Source organism: Cnephaeus nilssonii, assembly GCF_951640355.1.
Source record: "Cnephaeus nilssonii genome assembly, chromosome: 12".
NCBI classification, from domain to species: domain Eukaryota; kingdom Metazoa; phylum Chordata; class Mammalia; order Chiroptera; family Vespertilionidae; genus Cnephaeus; species Cnephaeus nilssonii.
In genome coordinates, this window is record NC_137083.1 from 41,779,803 (window position 1) to 41,799,069 (window position 19,267).

The 19,267-nt window shown below is 39.1% G+C and overlaps 1 protein-coding gene across 1 annotated transcript in view; it reads left to right on the top strand.

The window, feature by feature from the left end:
- Positions 1–19,267, top strand: part of PRKAR2B (protein kinase cAMP-dependent type II regulatory subunit beta) — a 73,498-nt gene that overhangs the window by 7,119 nt on the left and 47,112 nt on the right. The window contains exon 2 of the mRNA XM_079785398.1: positions 15,218–15,253. Within this exon, the coding sequence (XP_079641524.1) occupies positions 15,218–15,253 (36 nt within the window). The remainder of the gene's footprint in view (positions 1–15,217; positions 15,254–19,267) is intronic.

Sequence of the window (19,267 nt, forward strand, 5' to 3'; positions counted from 1 at the left end):
CAAACATTTCAGTTCATACAGCAAACTTTGGTTGCATGTTAAACAAATTATCTCATTAACATGAAATCTTACAGAAGTGTAAGCTTTCTTGCAGAATAGCAATTTAGTGGAAATTAATCTGGCATTTGCACTTTTTAGAAAGATGAAGAAGGAAATGAGTTTATGTGCAGTTCTACTTAGGATTTAATGTACAGTTATGTTGCACAGTTAAAAAACCCACATCCTTGCAACTCATAATTTGTAGCTAAGAGCCTGGGATTTTGTATGAATGAGACTAAATTGTCTTTGGCTGTTAGAAATTTATGTGGCAGTTTTAAATCCTTCTGAAATAGACTACATCATTCATGACAAATGGCTAAAATATTGAAGCCATTATTTTACTTATGAGCATAAAACAATAATATTAGAGATTTAAAAAATATTTTTAGCTATAGATGGTAATTGTGATTTTCAGAGTAGATAGTTAAGACCATTTTCAATTGATTGTAGGGAGAGAAGGGGAGAGAGAGAGAGAGAGAGAGAGAGAGAGAGAGAGAGAGAGAGAGAGAGAGAGAAAAGAAACCTCAGTGTGAGAGACAAACATTGATCAGCTGCCTCCTATACGCCTATACGCGCCCTGACCGGGATCAAACTCGCAACCTGGGTATGTGCCCTGACCAGGAATCAAACCCGCCACCTTTTGGTGTATGGAATGACACTCCAACCAACTGAGCCACACTGGCCAGGGCAAGAACATTATTAATCTTGCTATTAGTATTAAGTGAATTGCTTTAGTATTGATACTAGAAAATCAAAGGACTTAAAACTGCCCTTTCTCAAACTCTTATCCATCTTTTATTTTAGGCTTTAGGAAAAGGGAGGAGTGAGGTAAAGGGAGAAAGGCAAGGAGAGGGAGGGATGGAGGAACCAGAAGAGAGAGAGGGAAGAAGAGAGAAGAGTAAAGTCAGTTAGGACTTGTGAAGGGTTCTTTGAGTGAATTATACTCTGTCTGAAGACAGGGCGTGGAATGAAAACACCTAAACAAAAATTGAAGCATTGGATGCTGGCATGTGTCTACTTAAGAATCAAACTGTGTAGCCATTACTTAATGTGATAGTTACAAGCTTTCCATTTGAGGTTGCACATAAAGTAATGGACTATGTCTGGGTGGGACTGGAGTAAATATTTAATGATTATTTATTATTGTAAATCTCATTTCATAGATCTCAGTAAATTTCCAGCTTTCAAGATTTTGTTCATAATTGTGTCAAACAACAAATGTGTTTCTTTTTAAACTGTAAATACTAGCAAGAGACCACAGAATTGATCAATGAGGAGTTTATTTGTAGCCCATTAAATAATTTAATAAGAGTAGTAGCAATAGAGAAGGCCTGTGGTGGAAGGTGGGATTGATAAACTATTTGAGACTGAAGAGTTCAGTTAAGGAGATTGAGTAACTGACTGCAGGGTCTACTTTTTTAGTGTCTAGAGTCACATGATCCCAGAAAGGGGCTGAGACCTGAAGAAGGAATATGTGAAAGTTGGAAGGTAGGATGCCATGCTGATTCACTCATTGACTCACTGCAGAAATTTTTGAGAGTCAATGCCTCTTTTTTTTTTAAGAAAAAAATTATTATTCTCTTAAGCTTTCCATCTTTAGACTTCTAAAGAATCAGTCCTTTTGTTAGAGACTGTCTAATAGATGGTATATGTAATCTATTTTATTTAACAGGTAGAGCAGCTGGGAGCCAGAGAAGTTTCTCATTCAAATTTACTTGGTTTTGGGTTTCTTCTACATAGAACTGTCACTTACATTTTGACTGCTATTTATATTAACTTATATGTTTCAAATTATTTCTGCCTTCCATCAAGGTGATAAATAAGGTTTAAAAGGCTAGGACAGCGATTTTCAACCGATATGCCGTAAGAATTTTTAAAACATGCAATACCTGACTATTTAGTCAGGGGCACTGACCTCTTTTTCCTTAAATTGTCACAAAAAAAAAAAAATAACAATAGCCATCCAGTGTGAAAGAATCAAAATTTATACCCTTTTTTTTTTTTTTTCAGGTCGGCCAAAAATATGTTCTTTTGGTGTGCCATAGAATTTTAGTAATTAGTTTGATGTGTGTCATGAGATGAAAAAGGTTGAAAATTACTGGGCTAGGCTAAAAAGAAGTACTTTTGTACTTTTGCCTTCAGAATTAACTTTTTTCTCTCATTGATTTTTTAATTGCAGTGAAATCTCATATTAGGCTTTATTTTTGTATTGCTTAAGAAGAGACAATTGAAAAGAAAAAGAATGCAGAGATTTTTCTGAGTTGGATGAATTATTGTCATCGTGTTCTTGGCCCTGTTCTTATTGTCCTTCCACTCATCCATGCCATTAAGGTATGGTTGGGATAGTCCCACAACCCTATAGAAAAATCTCACTATGATGCTAATCATTATCTTTATTTTATGGGGGGCTAGTTTTGTGTTTCAGAAATTCAAAATGACTCAAACTGTTCCATTATGTAATTATTTTGTGGAAAGAATTTGATCTATAATTTGTAGGTCATGGCTTACATGAAAACAAAACAATCTTAAAAAAAAATCAGATATACAAACACAGTTGGTGTAACATTTATAAATGTTTCAGTAATAGCCTCTGCCATGTGTAGCTTAATATGTTTGGAAACTAAAATAAAATTCATTCCAGTTGCTGCTGTTTAAAAATGTTTCTGTGATTTTAAAAAAAGACAAAAGGTCAAAATATAAACACATGTTCCACATAAAAGTGGAGCCAAGAAGATATACTGTATACAGTTATTCCTGTATCCGTTTGGCTAGGGACTGACATTGTTTAGTTTACATTAGCTGTTCCAAGACAAAATAGTTCATGGCAGTGATATTGAGGGGATTTTTTTGGATTAAAAAGAAGGAAAAAAACTTCCATTTGTTTAAGTATATTTCAGACCCAAAAAGCATCATTCCAAAAGATTATCTAAATTAAAACATGACTCAGCTGTTTCATTTCAGTTACTATAGAAAGCTAAAGTTTGTTAAATGATGTTTTTAAATTTAATAATTGCTAACATTTTGGCTGCTTCACTACCAGACATTGAAAAAAGCTGCTTATACATTTTTAGCCCTCCCCAAAGTAAGCGGTGGAGTCGGGATTTGAACCCGACAGTCTGAGTTCAGAGCCTCTCTCCTTAACCATAGTACATATACTTCATTTTCAGTAATTCTTACAGCAGTAACATGGTTGAGAAGAACCACATATCAAAAATTAAGCTACCTACTTTTCCTTCTAGAAATGTGCAGTCTAGTCCAGCATTGATCTGTCCCATTTACGATTTTTCTGTCTATTCCATTCAAATTAGCACTTCGTATGCTTTAAACACTCCATCAAAACTGATTATGTACCCTCATTAGCAAAATGCAAAGAACCTGGGTACACAGGCTTGTCTTGCTGGTAAGGAGTTCACCTTCTTGTGACCTCCTTAAATTTCCCATGTTACTGCTTCTGCTTATATGAGCCTCATGCCAAATCCAAAACTGGTATGTTGCCATGAACCTGCTTCTACCGCCCTGAGTGCAGGCTGCCTTCCTCCCTTTATTGTGTGAATCCTGCCCACCCTTCCAGGCTCACTGGCTCTTGGGAACCCTCCAGTTTTCCTCTCACTCCAGCACAGACCGCCCCTTTCTTTAAAATTCAGATGAACACATCTGCCTGCTTACCAACCACCTTTCCTATGTCCTTCGGGAGCCTAAGGACAATTTTGTCTTAAACTGAATGTGTTATCTTCTGCCACAGTTGTAATCATTCTTGGACACACATATCTCACCACCACCACCACCACCACCCCTGCCACAGTCCACTAATTTGATAAACATAATCAGTTAAAGCCTCTTTCCTCTGCCTCATACTTCTTAAACCTGTTGTTTAAGGAAAACAAACAAACATATTGCTTTTAGTTGCTGAAATTTTAGAGTAATGACAGCCCACCAGAAGGTCGAGGGTTCGGTTCCCAGTCAGGCACATACCTAGGTTGCCTGGACATGTGTGGTAAGCAGCTGATCATTGTTTCTCTCTCTCTCTCTCTCTCTCTCTCTCTCTCTCTCTCTCTCTCTGTCTGTCTCTCTCTGTCTCTCTCTGTCTCTCTCTCTCTCTCTCTCTGTCTGTCTCTCTCTGTCTCTCTCTCTCTCGCTCTCATACACACACACTTCCTTCCTATCTAAAAAAGAAAAAGAAAGTGATGACAAAAAGTTAGAAACAGAGGAAACTTAAAAAAAATTGTCTTCACTTTGGCATGGACTCTGGGTTTGAATTCTGGCTCTGACGTTTATAACATGTGGAATCTTGAGCAAGTTACTTTACCATTTGTGCCTGAATTTCCTATCTATGAAATGGGAATAATGATAATACCTACCTCAGGAGGTTGCCATAGAATTGAATGAGTTAACACTGTCTGGCATATGCTCATTGTTATGAGTTTCATAAGGAAGGAAGAGAGGAAGGAAGGGAGGAAAAGGGGAAAGAAAAGGAAGAGTAAGTTTTAAATGTCAGTGAGAACATGACAGTTTTTAAAAACGAAGTTTGATTGGAAATATAAGAAACAAGAGGTTGCTTTCAAGGCAGTTGTAATAGTGACTTAAAAAACAACAACCATGCTCCTTTAAATCTCAAGCCCTCCTTTAATTGCACTTGAAATGCAAGGCAAATAGTCTGACTTCTTTTTTTAAAGCAATGGGGTAAAGTTTTGCTTCATTTGCACAACATCCCCTATCTTGAGAATCAGTGTTTAACTGATAGAATAAATAAACTTGTGTGTGCAAAATCTCCAAGTTTATGATTTTATTTAAGTTTTAACAAATTATCTTAAAGCACCTTGGGAAATGGTAAGTAGGGATATTCAAAATCGTCCCTTTATTTAAATGAGGCAGATGTTTATAGTAAAAGCATTAATATGTGTCTGAAATAGAAATTAATTGGAAAAAATTAGTTGCATTAAATTGACTGCTTGTTACCATTTTCTCATGTCATAATATTTATGAAAGTAAGCTCAGGGTAGGACAAATTTATACTTAGGTTTTACATTAGAATGTAGTTTTATTCCAAAAACCCATAATTCTGTACTTGCTCCACTACAAATTGCTAGCTTAATAGAGTTTTAGAAGGAAAAAAAGGCAGTCCTTTTGAATAACTGTTTTTATGGAGTTATTCACAGGTCTTTAATTTATTTTTATTTTTTATTTATTGATTTTAAAGAGAGAGGTGGTGGGGGGATCAAACCTGTAATATTGGCATATTGGAATTATGCTCTTGTCAACTGAGAGCTAACTGGCCAAGGCTTTGATTTCTTATTTTACTGTCATAAATAGCAGTTTAACAGCTAAATAATAATAGGACTTTTGATTCATAATTCCTTAATATAATTTCCTTAAAAATAATCCAAAGTATTTCAGTATTTGAATTTTAACATTCATTTGTAAAAAGAATATTTTGTAAAAAATATTTTAGCAACATATTTATAATTAAACTAGAGGCCCGGTGCACGAAATTCGTGCACTGGGGAGGGTTCCCTCAGCCCAGCTTGCACCCTCTCTAATATGGGACCCCTCGGGGGATGTCCAACTGCAGGTTCAGGCCCGATCCCTGTGGAATCGGGCCTAAACCTGCAGTTGGACATCCCTCTCACAATCCGGGACCGCTGGCTCCTAACCGCTCACCTACCTGCCTGATTGCCCCCTAACTGCTCCCTTGCTGGCCTGATTGCCCCCTAACTGCTCCTCTGCGGGCCTGATTGCCCCCAAATACCCTCCCCTGCTGGCCTGATCACCCCCAAGGCTTTTATTAGTATAGATATGACCCTGCACAGAAAATTTTACTAACCCTGCTTTACAATAAGGGCTTGACGATTGAATCATTAGGACCAGACACCAAGATTTCCTTTCTTTGAATAGTGGAGGGAATACTTATCTTGTCTTTAAGTTGCCCGGAAATTAAAATGAGAAAATGACTTAGAAAAGTATAAAAGCAACATATAAAGACAACTGTCTTTTTAATGAAGTGGTAAAATGAAAAACACTTTTTATTCTCCCCTTCCTTCCTTTACAGCTTTTATTTAAACTTTGAAATTTATAAAAATTTCACTCCAATTTTCATTTCTTTACATTCAACATTATTTTGTATTGGTTTCAGGTTTTATATTAGTTACAGAATAGTGGTTAGACAATCATATACTTTACAAAGTGTTCCCCGATATTTCTAGTACCCACCTGGCATCATACCATCATTACAACACTATTGACTATATTCCCTATTTAAGTGACAATGGGTTTACAGGTTCCTTTCAGTCTTTCTTTTGTGTTGCTTGTCCTTCCTTTTCTTTCTCACTTCTTCCCTCATTTTCTTTATATAGTATCTCAATTGGCCATCAAAGCTCAGTGAAGGCACTGGGACACGCTTCATCCATTTTACAGACCAGGAAACTGAGGCCAATTCCAGTTGGCTGTGGAACTTGACTCAGCACACAGGAAGCCCTCAGAGCCATGCTCTTTGCGCTTCCTAAGGGGCAGCCGCCCAGCAAACAGAACAAACCTTCCATTCAGGCTTCCAAGCCTCTTTCTCAAGCACCTCTTCATTGCGGATGCTCCACATTCTTTCCTCTCCCCCCATTCTTTACTGCCCCCCCTTCTCCAAAGCAGGTGGAAGGCTTCCCACTCACTGCCTAGGCATGCTCTGCCATGGGGCAGGGTGTCGCGAGCTTGCTTTTGTGTCAAGGCAGGAGCAGGAGTCTCTGCATCTGAAGTGTGAAGGCCTACTGAGCGAGGCCCATTAGCACTGGGAGCTTCTCTGAATCACATCAGTCAGTCCAGTACCCTGCAGTGCAGCACCCCTCCATTGAGGTGGCACCACCCCTCAACCCCCGCCTCAGGGGTGAGGGTCCTGGCCCTCTGCCAGGAGTCCTTCCATGCCCCTTGATCCCTGGCTGGGTCCACCCACGTCTTGGGGGCACTGCAGAACCTCTGTCTCTCTGCAGATGAGGCAGATCCCTGCCCTAGGTCTCCGCAAAGCTATGAATCTGTGGCCAGAGGCCTGGTCTGGGTCTCAGCAACCACATGCCTGCAATGTTCCCAGGGACCCCGGGAGCGGCTGGGCGAGTCCCGCCTCACCTCCCCGGGGTGCCGATCTCCCCAGGGACCCCCGGGAGCGGCTGGGCAGCCTGGCCTCGCCTCCCCGGAGCAGCGATCTTCCCAGCGACCCCCGGAACTAAGAGGACTGGGCGCCGCCATCTTGATCTTCTCAACGGCCGGATAGGTGACCCAGAGTCCCGCCCCCCAGCCTCCCGCCTGCCCAATCGTGGGCGTAGCGGAGGTGTGGTCAATTTGCATGTTTCTCTATTATAAGGTAGGAAGGGTACAAAGTTTACCCTGGCCAATAGGGCCCAGTTGTTTGGGTGTTGTCCAGTGCACCAAAAGGTTCCTGGTTTGAATCCCAGTCAGGGCACATGCCTGGGTTACAGGCTCGATCCCTGGTAAGGGGCATGCAGGAGGCAGCTGATAGATCTTTCACTATCACATAGGTGTTTCTCTCTCCCTCTCCCTCTCCCTTCCTCTCTCCAGAAAAATCAAGAAAAAAATCTTTTTTTTTTTTTAAAAAAAAAAGGTACAAAGTTTCAGCTAATGCAGATGAATGAGTTCTGTAGTTCTAATGTATACTTTGGAGATGAAAGTTACCAATACTGTATTATATACTAGAAATTTCCTAAGAGGATAGATCTTAAATTAAATCAATCTCAATCTCTCTCTCTCTCTCTCTCTCTCTCTCTCTCTCTCTCTCTCTCTCACACACACACACACACACACACACACACACACAATGGTAGCTAAGTAGAGGTGATATATAAGTTATTTAACAAAGGAAACCATCAACAAAAATGAAAAGACAACCCACTGAATAGGAGAACATATTTTCCAATACATCTGATAAGGGCTTAATATCCAAAATTTATAAGGAACTTATAAAACTCAACACCAGAAAACCCAAACAACCTAATTAATAAATTGGCAACGAATCCGAATGGACACTTCTCCAAAGAGGACATACAGATGGCCAATAGACATATGAAATGATGCTCAATGTCACTAATCATGAGAAATGCAAATTAAAACCACAATGAGGCATCACCTCAACCTGTCAGAATGGCTATCAATAAATCAACAAACAACAAGTGCTGGCGAGGATGTGGTGAAAAGGAAGCACTAGTTCATTGATAGTGGGAATGCAGATTGGTGCAGCCACTATGGAAAACAATATGGAGTTTCCTCAAAAAATTAAAAATGGAACTGTTTTATGACCCAGTGACTCCACTTCTAGGAATATATCTGAAACACTAATTTGAAAGAATGTATGCACCCCTATGTTCATTGCTGCGTTATTTGTAACAGCCAAGATTTCTTTCTTTTTAAATGTTCTGATTCCTAATCTTTTGTTGTAATATGCATTGAAAAATTTTTTCTCACAGTCTTAAACTTTTTTTTTGTTTTTGTGACTTTGAGCAGAATTTCTTAATTTTGAAGTAGTCTTAACATTTGTCCTTTTCCTTGCACTTACGCTTCTTCAGCCTTAAGGAATCCATCTATCCTCAATTTTTTAATGTCTTCATTTTTTAATAAATATTAAAGTCTTGAGTTCCAGAATCAAGGTTGTAGTCCATCTATAGCAGTGGTTCTCAACCTTTCTAATGCTGTGACCCTTTAATACAGTTCCTCATGTTGTGGTGACCCCCAACCATAAAATTATTTTTGTTGCTACTTCATAACTGTAATTTTGCTACTGTTATGAATCGTAATGTAAATATCTGTGTTTTCCGATGGTCTTAGGTGACCCTGCTAGCGGTTCTCAACCTGGGGGTCTACAGCAGCGCTTCTCAACCTGGGGGTCGCAACCCCCAGGTTGAGAACCGCTAACAGGGTCGCCGAAGACCATCGGAAAACACAGACATTTACATTACGATTCATTAACAGTAGCAAAATTACACTTATGAAGTAGCAACAAAAACAATTTTATGGTTGGGGGTCACCACAACATGAGGAACTATATTAAAGGGTCTCAGCATTAGAAAGGTTGAGAACCACTGATCTATAGTTTATTTTTGTGTATGGTATGTGTGTGTTTTTAATAACTGGGATTTTTTTCTATTGCAGACAGGATGGGGCAAAAGTAGGTTTATAGTTGTGAGTATGTGAAACACAGAGTTTATGCTTGTATTATTACTTATTAATTATTATATTGTTTTCCATATGAACAACTGTGAACCTACTTTTGTCCCAGAATATATAAAAGGAATTGGTAAAACTCAATAATAAAAAGCCCCTAATCAAACTGAGCAGAAGACTTAGCAGTTCAATAAAGAAGACATAAGAATGGCCAATAAGCACGTGGGATGGTGCTCAGTGTTTTTAGTTACAAAAGAATGAAAATTAAAACCACAATGAGATGGCATTAAAGACACACTAGAATGGCTGAAATAAGTTATACCTTATGTTGCCTATGAGAATATAAAATGGTACAAACACTTGGGAAAACTATGGGTTTTTATAAAGTTAAACATTCACCTACCTGGGACCCAGCGATCCAACTCTAGTCATTTACTCAAGAGAAGTGCATATGATCACAAAAAGACGTGTGTGTGTGTGTGTGTGTGCGTGCGCGCGCGCGCGCATGTGCGCGTATCTACCTAATAAAAGAGTACCATGCTAATTGACCATGCCTTCGTGAAGCCCACCAGCCAATCAGGAGTAAGAATGCAAATTAACCCAACAAAGATGACAGGTTAATTTGCATACGCAGGTGCAGAGAAGCTGTGGTGGGACGCTTGCCTCGTCACCATGGCGATGACAAAGGCATTCCACACCACCCCCCGGCCGTTCCAGGCCTCTGGGCAGCGTGGGAAGGTGGAAAGGTGACTCGGCCAGAGCGAAGGTGGTGCCAGCAGCCAGGGAAAGGAAGGCCCATTCTGGCACGAATCTTTGTGCATCGGCTTCATATATATATATATATATATATATATATATATATATATATATATAAAAATTTTTTTATAGAGGCTTTATTCAAAATAACCCAAACTACAAACAACCCAAATGTCCATCAACAGGAGAATAGATAAGCAAGTTGTGGTTTGTTCATACAATGGAATACTATCCTATCTAATAATAGACAAATATGCAAATTGACCATACCTCCGACACACCCACAAGCCACGCCCACCATCCAATCAGAGTGAGTATGCAAATTAACCCAAACCAAGATGGCTACAGCCACAGAGAGCAAGGTTTCCTAGGTAACAGAGGAAGCCAAGCTTTCTGCCTGCCCTGGCCAGGCCTAAGCCTCCACTCAAGCTACAAAGTTTCAATTATAGAAGGTAAACAAATTCAAACAAATGGCGGCAGAATGGAGCTTGAGAGAGCAGGCCAGGGTTGCCACCGGAAACAGGGGAAGCAAAGCTTTCCACACACCCTGGCCGGGCCCACCCGCTTAAGGCAACAAAGTTTCAATTATAGAAGGTGAATTAACTGCCACACAAATGGCTGCCGGCCTCGGAGGGAGCCCCAGGCTTGGCTCTGCTCCAGGCTACAAAGTTTCAATTGTAGAAGGAAAATAAATTCCAGATACCAGGGCCTCTGCTTGGGTTGCCAGGGGGCGTGGCCGGCCTGCAAACCACCACAGGCCCCTCGCTCAGGCCGCCCCACACCCCAAGGGAACCCCCACCTGATCCGGGATGCCCTTCAGGGCAAACCAGCTGGCCCCCGCCCCTGTACCAGGCCTCTATCCTATCTAATAAAAGAGTAATATGCAGATTGATCATCACTGCAACACACAATATAGCTGCTCCCATGTGGTCAAAGATCCTGCCCGCATGTGGACACAAGATGGCCACAAGATGGCCAGCAGGAGAGGGCAGTTGGGAGGTACCCGGCCTGCAAGGGAGGGCAGTTGAGAGGGACCAAGCCTGCAAGGGAGGGCAGTTGGAGGTGATCAACCCTGCAGGAGAGGGCAGTTAGGGTTGACCAGGCCGGCAGAGGAGGGAAGTTGGGGGCAAACAGGCTGGCAGCAGAGTGGTTAGGGGGTGATCAGGCTGGCAGGCAGAAGCGGTTAGGGGCAGTCAGGAAGGCAGGCAGGCAAGCAGTTGGGAGCCAGCAGTCCTGGCTTATGAGAGGGATGTCCGACTGCCCGTTTAGGCCCGATCCCACCGGGCCTAAACGGGCAGTCGGACATCCCTCAAGGGGTCCCAGATTGAAGAGGGTACAGGCTGGGCTGAGGGACAACCCCCCTCCGTGCACGAATTTCGTGCACCGGGCCTCTAGTTTAACAATAAAAAAAAAGAACAGATTATTGATCCCCTCAGTAGCAAGAATGAATCTGACATTTATATGAAAATCGAAGACAGGTAAAATTAAACTATGGTGGTAGAAAGCCTAACAGTGATTTCCTATGGTATAGTGGGCATTGGCTGTATGGGGGCTCATGGAACCTTTCCAGAGTGTCAAAAATGTTTTATATTTTGATTGGAGTGTTGGTTACATACGTGTATATGTTTGTCAAAACTTACTGAGTTGTGCATTCCATTGTATGTCAGTTTTTCACCTTGATTTTTAAAAATGGAAACATGGCTGTCCTTGAAATCCCCTTTTCCATATTTTAATATAAAAGTTTCATTGCTTTCTGCACTAATTATTTTTGTTGGACACTAACATCTGGGTTACATTTTCATAATTATGGGGCATAAATGGGATTGCTTTTTGCTACTTGTACAAAAAGTCAAAGGCAAGTCAAGCTCTACTGCTTTTAATTTCATTTTATGTTTCCAGTCAGTACTGTGTTTTAATTTATGAGTTCTCACTAATTTTGTACCTGCATAAATATCACTTGCATTTGTCCACATAATCTTTAGATGTCAGAGTGAAGAGCCCCTGTTATATTAATTTTTCATTAGCACTATTCATTCAGCATTTGTCAAACCTAATATTTTATATCAAGTGGTGTTCTAGGCCCTGGAGATAGAATAGTGAAGCAGACAGACAAGGAAGGGCCCTGCCCTCACAGAGCTTGCAGTCTAATGTGGGAGGAAAATAAGGATGATAGCCTAGAGGACCGGTGCATGAAATTCATGCACTCAGGGGAGGGGGGGGTTCCCTCACCCCAGCCTGTGCCCTCTCACAGTCCAGGAGCCCTCGGGGGATGTCTGACTGACAGCTTAGGCCCACTTCCCACGGGAGCATTGGACATCCTTAGCGCTGCCATGGAGGTGGGAGAGGCTGTAAGCTGGTCATTCTGTTGTTCAGTCGATTTGCATATTAGCCTTTTATTATATAGGAGGATGTGCTCTTTGGTTAATCTCTTCCCGTCCTTCACCCCCATTCCTCCCTCATGAGATCTGTCAGTCTATTCCATGCATCCATGCCTCTGGACCTATTTTGTTTGTCAGTTTATTTTGTTGTTTGATTCCACATATAAGTGAGATCATGTGATATTTGTCTTCCTCTGACTGGCTTATTTTGCTTAGCATAATAATCTCCAGGTCCATCCATGCTGTCACAAAGCATAAGAGATCCTTCTTTTTTACAACCGTATAGTATTCCAATGTATAAATGTCACAGCGTTTTTTATCCATTCATCTACTGATGGGCACTTGGGCTGTTTCCAGATCTTATCTGTTGTAAATAACACTGTTCTGAACATAGGAGTGCATATATTCTTTCTGATTGGTGTTTTTGGATTCTTAGGATATATTCCCAGAAGTGGGATCACTGGGTCAAATGGCAGTTTCATTTTTAATTTTGGGGGAAACTCCATACTGTTTTCCATAATGGCTGCACCAGTCTGCATTCCTACCAGCAGTGTGCTAGCATTCCCTTTTATCCACATCCTCGCCAACACTTGTTGAATGGTAGCCATTCTGGCAAGTGTGAGGGATACCTCATTGCAGTTTTTATTTGCATCTCTCTGATGGTTTGTGACATTGAGCATGTTTTCATATGTCTATTGGCCATTCACATGTCCTCTTAGAGAAGTGTCTATTCAGGACCTATGCCCTTTTTTTAATTGGATTTTTTTGTCTTCCTTTTGTTGAGTTGTATGAGTTCTTCATATATTTTTGAAATTAACCTCTTATCAGATGTATCATTGGCAAATATGTTCTTCCATACAATAGGTTTCCCTTTTCAATATTGATGCTGGTTTCTTTTGCTGCGCAGAAACTTTTTCGTTCAATGTAGTCCCGTTTGTTTATTTTTCCTTTGTTTCTCTTATCCTGGGAGATGTATTTGTGAAAATGCTGCTAGAGATGTCTGAGATTTTGCTGTCCATGTTTTCTTCTAGGATTTTATGGTTTTGTGACTTACATTTAAGTCTTTTATCCATTTTGAATTTATTCTTGTGTATGGCGTAAGTTGGAGGTCTAGTTTCATCTTTTTGCATGTACCTGTCCAATTTCCCAGCACCACTTATTTATTCCATTTTATGTTTTTGCCTCCTTTGTCAGATACTAATTGACCGTATGGCATGGGTCGATTTCTGGGGTCTCTGTTCTGTTCCATTGATCTATATGCCTGTTCTTGTGCCAGTACCAGGCTGTTTTGATTACCAAGACTTTGTAGTATAGTTTGATATCCGATATTGTGATGCCTCCAACTTTGTTCTTCTTTCTCAGGATTGCTGCAGCTATTCGGGGTCTTTTTTGGTTCCATATAAATTTTTGGAATTTTTGTTTTAGGTCTGTGAAATATGCCTTTGATATTTAATAGGGATTGTGTTGAATCTATAGATTGCTTTGGGTAGTATGGACATTGTAATGATGTTAATGCTTCCAATCCATGAACACGGTATATGTTTCCACTTGTTTGTATCTTCCTCTATTTCTTTTTTTCAATGTCCTAGTTTTCCAGGTATAGGTCTTTTACTTCCTTGGTTAAGTTTATAGCTAGGTACCTTATTTTGTTGTTGTTATTGTTGCAATGGTAAATGGGATTTTTTTTTTTGTTTTTGTTTCTTTTTCTGAGAGTTCATTATGAGGCAGCATTTTAGTGGTAGATGACCTAGGTTCAAATTCTCCAGCTCTGCCACAGGGGGCTATGTGATCTAAAGCAAATTAATCAATATCTCTGAGCCTCATCAGTAATATTGCATGGTTGCAAGGACTAATGTAAAACATCTGACACAGTTTTCTCCTCATACTTGTTCCTATGCATACAGATTTTTCATGCAGTATAACCATACTGCTGGTAAAATGTTTAAGTCTTACTTTTACTTGATCTATTTCCATAATGTAAATAATTTTTATAATTACTGTTTTGAAAATATTGAAGTATTAAAAAGTAATAGGCCCATGACATTCTGCCACTAAATATACTGTGTACTGCATGATGTCCTGTATGTAAATAATATGGACAGTAAACTTATTGCTGCTTCTCTCAAGAAATAAAGTTTTTAAAAACCTCACTTCTTGAGAGAACTAAAATCAAAACCAAGAAGAAACAGCAGAGCTGAGGTGAGTCGGGGAGTGGGCCCATACTAGGATTACTGGTTGAGTGGTACACTCCCATATACCAGCCTGAAATTGCAGCTCACAATATACAGATTTGTATGTCATGGACCCTGGGGTTACACAAAAATTGTCAAAACCACATATCATACAATTGAGAATATCAAGGATATGTTGTCCTTTACCTACTAATGACTTCAGTATACATGGGCATTTTAAATTTTGTTTCCTAATTTTTTTTTCATTGTAAAAATTATGCTGCGGAAGTTATATTCATACATTGTTTTTTCTTTCTCTAGTGATATTTCTTTAGGATAAATCTTTTAAAATAGAATTGCTCTATTAAAGGACACAAACCTTTAATGGCACTTGATGTAATTGCCAACTTATTTATAAAAATATTCTATAGATTTACACTGTCTTCAGTTAAGTAGATTAAACTGTCTATTACTAGGGTTTTTTTATTTAAAGTGTTTAAACTGATTGAACAGGTGAAATATTTTAATTTGTATTTCTTTGGCTACGAGTAAATTTAAACATTTAATTTTCATACATTTGTGGTATTTCCTCTTGATTATTTATTCACTTATTTTTTCATATTCAACTTAATAGGATCACTTAACAATTCAGTTTCTTTTCATGGCTGTGGCTAAAATTAGATTTTTATCTAATATTATTCTGCCTTTTTTTTTTTCTTTTAGCTGCGGTAATAAACCGGTTCACGAGGCGTGCCTCAGGTAAGTCTGACTGAATTATGGATTTTGCTTTCTAATGGTGACATTTTTCAGATGATTGCAGTATTGGAGAAGGTATGAAAAGAATAGTTGCTATAGAGCAGCGATTTTCAACCAGTGTGCTGCAAGAATTTTAAACCATGCAATACCTGACTATTTAGTCAAGGGCACTGAGCCCTTTTCCCTTAGATTGTCACATTTAAAAAATGACAGCAGCTAACACAACAAAGCCATCCAGTGTGAATGAATCAAATTATACCTATTTTTTTTTTTGGTCAGATTGGCAAAAAATATTTAGTTTTTCTGTGCCATGAGTTGAAAAAGGTTGAAAATTGCTGCTATAGCCCGGCTGGTGTAGCTCAGGAGGTTCAATTCTGGCCAGGGCACATGCCAGGCCGGCGGGCTCGATTCCCAGTGTGGCACGTGCAGGAGGCAGCTGATCAATGATTCTCTCTCATCATTGATGTTTCTCTCTCTCTCTCTCTCTCTCTCTCTCTCCTTCTCCCCCCCTTTCCCTTCCTCTCTGAAATCAACAAAAATATATTTAAAAAAGAAAATTCCTGCTATAAAGTAGTATTTTATTTGTCTGACATTTGCCCAGAAAAACATAACCTGTGATATGTAATAACTAGGAAATAATTGGAAATATTCTCCGATTGGCTAAAACTTAAAATCGTACTGTGCACTGAGGCTGATGTACCTTTTTAAATGGAGACTCGCACCCTAATTTGTTTATTCCTGCTCTTGACCAGTGATTATCTGCATGGTTACCTGATTGAGGAGCCACAGTTTAGAAGCAGTGATTTAGAAGATTGGGTAAAGGACACTACAAATAGTGTTTGATGATAGTTTTTAATAAAGGACAGGAAAACTTAAAATGCAGTTACCATAAGAACTTGTCATCATGGACCATTTAGAATCAGAGCAAATTGCTTTACATTAGTTAATACCCGTGTGGTTATTGCTATCTTAAAGATACCACAGTAGCCTAATGCATATTCACAGTGATAGACCTTCGCATATTAATGATGCTTCAATTAGGTTCACTGCCTACACTGGTAGGGAGTACAGGATACAGTTGTGAGAGCATTTCTATCCAAAATGAAAAAGAAATATTCTACTTTTGTTCTTTTTAAACCCATTTCTACTCTTAGTAATGACTTCTTCTCTGTATATCTTTTTAAATATACAGAAGTCATACAAATCTATTTTAGAATTTGTATGTAATTAACATTGAAAGTTTGGGGTTTAATTTTTCTTTAAGCTTATTGTAAGCTTTCTGTTTTGGAAGGTGATTCTTTTTGGTGGAAAAAATAGATCTATACCACTTATTGTTGTAATTATGAAAAATTAGCTGTGGTGGTAGATGTAGTCTCTCCATAAAACTCTGAGAGTAAAACCAAGCAAACAACAATCTTGTTTCATTGGTCATCTAGTATACCATATGGGAAAGACCCTCGCCTGTGAAGTTACACACACTTGAGTTCAAACCACCCATTTACTCTCTGAATTTGCATGTGCATTCTTTACCTCATTGAGTTTTACTTTCTTATTTTCATTTTCTTTCAGTTTGGGATCATACCAGCTACAATCATACTTGTTGTGATGGTTAAGTTAGATGGTTTTTATAAAGCAGAATGTCTAGACTCTCAAATATGTTAGTGGTTCTCTAGAACATTGTTTAAAATAAAAGAAAACAGTAAAATCCTCAGCTCTGTGCCTTAGCCTGTTATTTAAAAAGCCTTAAAGAATTATATATTTGATAGTCATTCTTTAATATAGGCATCTCTTTTTACTATTTGTACTTCATTATTTTTAAGAATATTATAATGGTTTTTCTCTATGGTTCCCCCCCCCCTCCGAATTAAAAAAAAAATGTCTAGAAGTGTCCCATTAATCTTGAAACAGTGCCTTGCAGCATGAGGTCACACCTCTCTCTGAATTTTTTTAACCCCAGGGTTTTATTTGAAAAAAGTCAAGTTTATAGGAAAGTATAAAGAATAATTCAGTGATCACCTTTATCTAAATTTCTCAGTTGTTAATATTTTGCCACATTTGCACACTCTATTCCTTCCTTCCTTACACATGCATGTACCCACACTTGTTTTTTTACTGAACCTTTTAGGAATCCTAAAACCTTCATGGATATCTCCTAAGAACAAGGGCATTCTTCTGCATAATATAACACAAGGAATTTAATCTTGATAAATGCTATTAACCAATATACAGTCTAGAGTTCCATTTTCTCAGTTGTCTTGATATGTCCTCTCTCCCTCTCTCTCTCTCTTTTTTTTGTATTCAAGCTCATTCAAGGCTTTTATGTTGCAACTCTGCATTTCTTATCTTTCATAAATTGACTCCCTGAGATATTTGCAGTCTGCTCTTTTAGAGTTCCGAAGGTTATCCCTAACAGTGAAACAGTTCACGGTATCGCCTGTTATGAATTCTTAGATTGCGTGGGCACACCCACTGTCTGGTCATTATGCCCCATTGCTATTCATGAAATCTTTGTATTGACATTTAGTGTTGCTTTCATGAACTAGTGTTGAGCATTATTTGCTCTAATACATAATTACTTCTTATAATAGAAGTGAAAATCTAATTCCAAATTATGAATTTGCTGATTTTCTCTTCTCATGTGGATAATTAACCATATCTAGATTTTTAACCATAACATGAGCATTGAATTATACAGTATATTTTTAGCAGAGCTAAAATTTCATGTTTTTTCCTAAACGAGCATTTAGAATAATTCAGAGGTGAAATTAAGTTCTTAAGTCTCACAACCCACTGTGTAAAATGACATATTAAAAATTCCGTGAAATCACCCCAAACAGAAAATGATTAGTTTCAAAGAAAGTGGTGAAATAGCAGAAGTTCAGATCTTGTCTTGAATCTGATTCAGGGAACATATGCTTCCTTTTGTTTTGTTTTGAAAATATGTTGTAGCCGTGGTGTTCATTGTTTTTATTCTGAAGTTATTTGATGAAATATTTAACCCCCCAATGATTTTTCCAGGGATCATACTCCAATTGTCAAACTATTTTCCTGATATGACTATATTGACATTTATATTATGTTTTTGAAATGAGCACTTTAGAAGTTTATTTCAAGCTTGGTAATCACCAACACTAGATGGATAATGCACATTGGGAGAATACCTCTTTAATTAATTGATTCATTCAGTAAACATTTACTGAGTCCCTACTATGCGCCAGATACAGTGGTAGGGATGCAAGAAGAGTCAGATACAGCCCTTGGGAAGTTCATAGTCTAGCAGGGAAGTGGACTGTGACTCAGTGTGGTAAATACCACAATATACACAAAGAGAAAAGGAGAAAACATATAGTTCTTTCAGGGTGTGGCTCACAGATAGGTGCCATTTGAGCTGATTTTTAAATTTAGGCTCATAAAATGGGTTTGAATAGGAAAGTAAGGGGAACGTTTGTGTTTTATTACTAATAACTAGCTATTTTATTATAAACAGTCTGTTTTCATGGAACTCTGCTCTGCACTCTCCTCTGCCATCAAGCACCTGTGGCATGGAGTCAGCAGATGCCCATGGCCATGGCCAGCAGGGGCTTAAGGCCAGGAGTTACTTCTGCCTTTAACTTACCGTTGTTTTAAAATGTGATTGTCTCGCCCTAGCCGGTTTGGCTCAGTGGATGGAGTGTCGGACTGCGGACTGAAGGGTCCCAGGTTCAATTCTGGTCAAGGGCACATGCCCAGGTTGCGGGCTCGATCCCCAGTAGGGGGGCATCAGGAGGCAGCCAATCACTGATTCTTTATCATCATTGATCTCTCTCTCACTCTCTCTCACTCTCTCCCCCCCTCGCCCCCCCCCCGCCGCCTTCCTCTTTGAATTCAAGAAAAATATATTTAAAAAATAAAATGTAAGTGTCTCTTACCAGAGTTGGCAGTCTGGGCTCTGGGTTCAGATAGACCTGGGTTGGAGTACTGCTTCTGCTACTCACATATCCCATGTCCACTTGCACGCTCTAGGGTGTGTGAAACCTT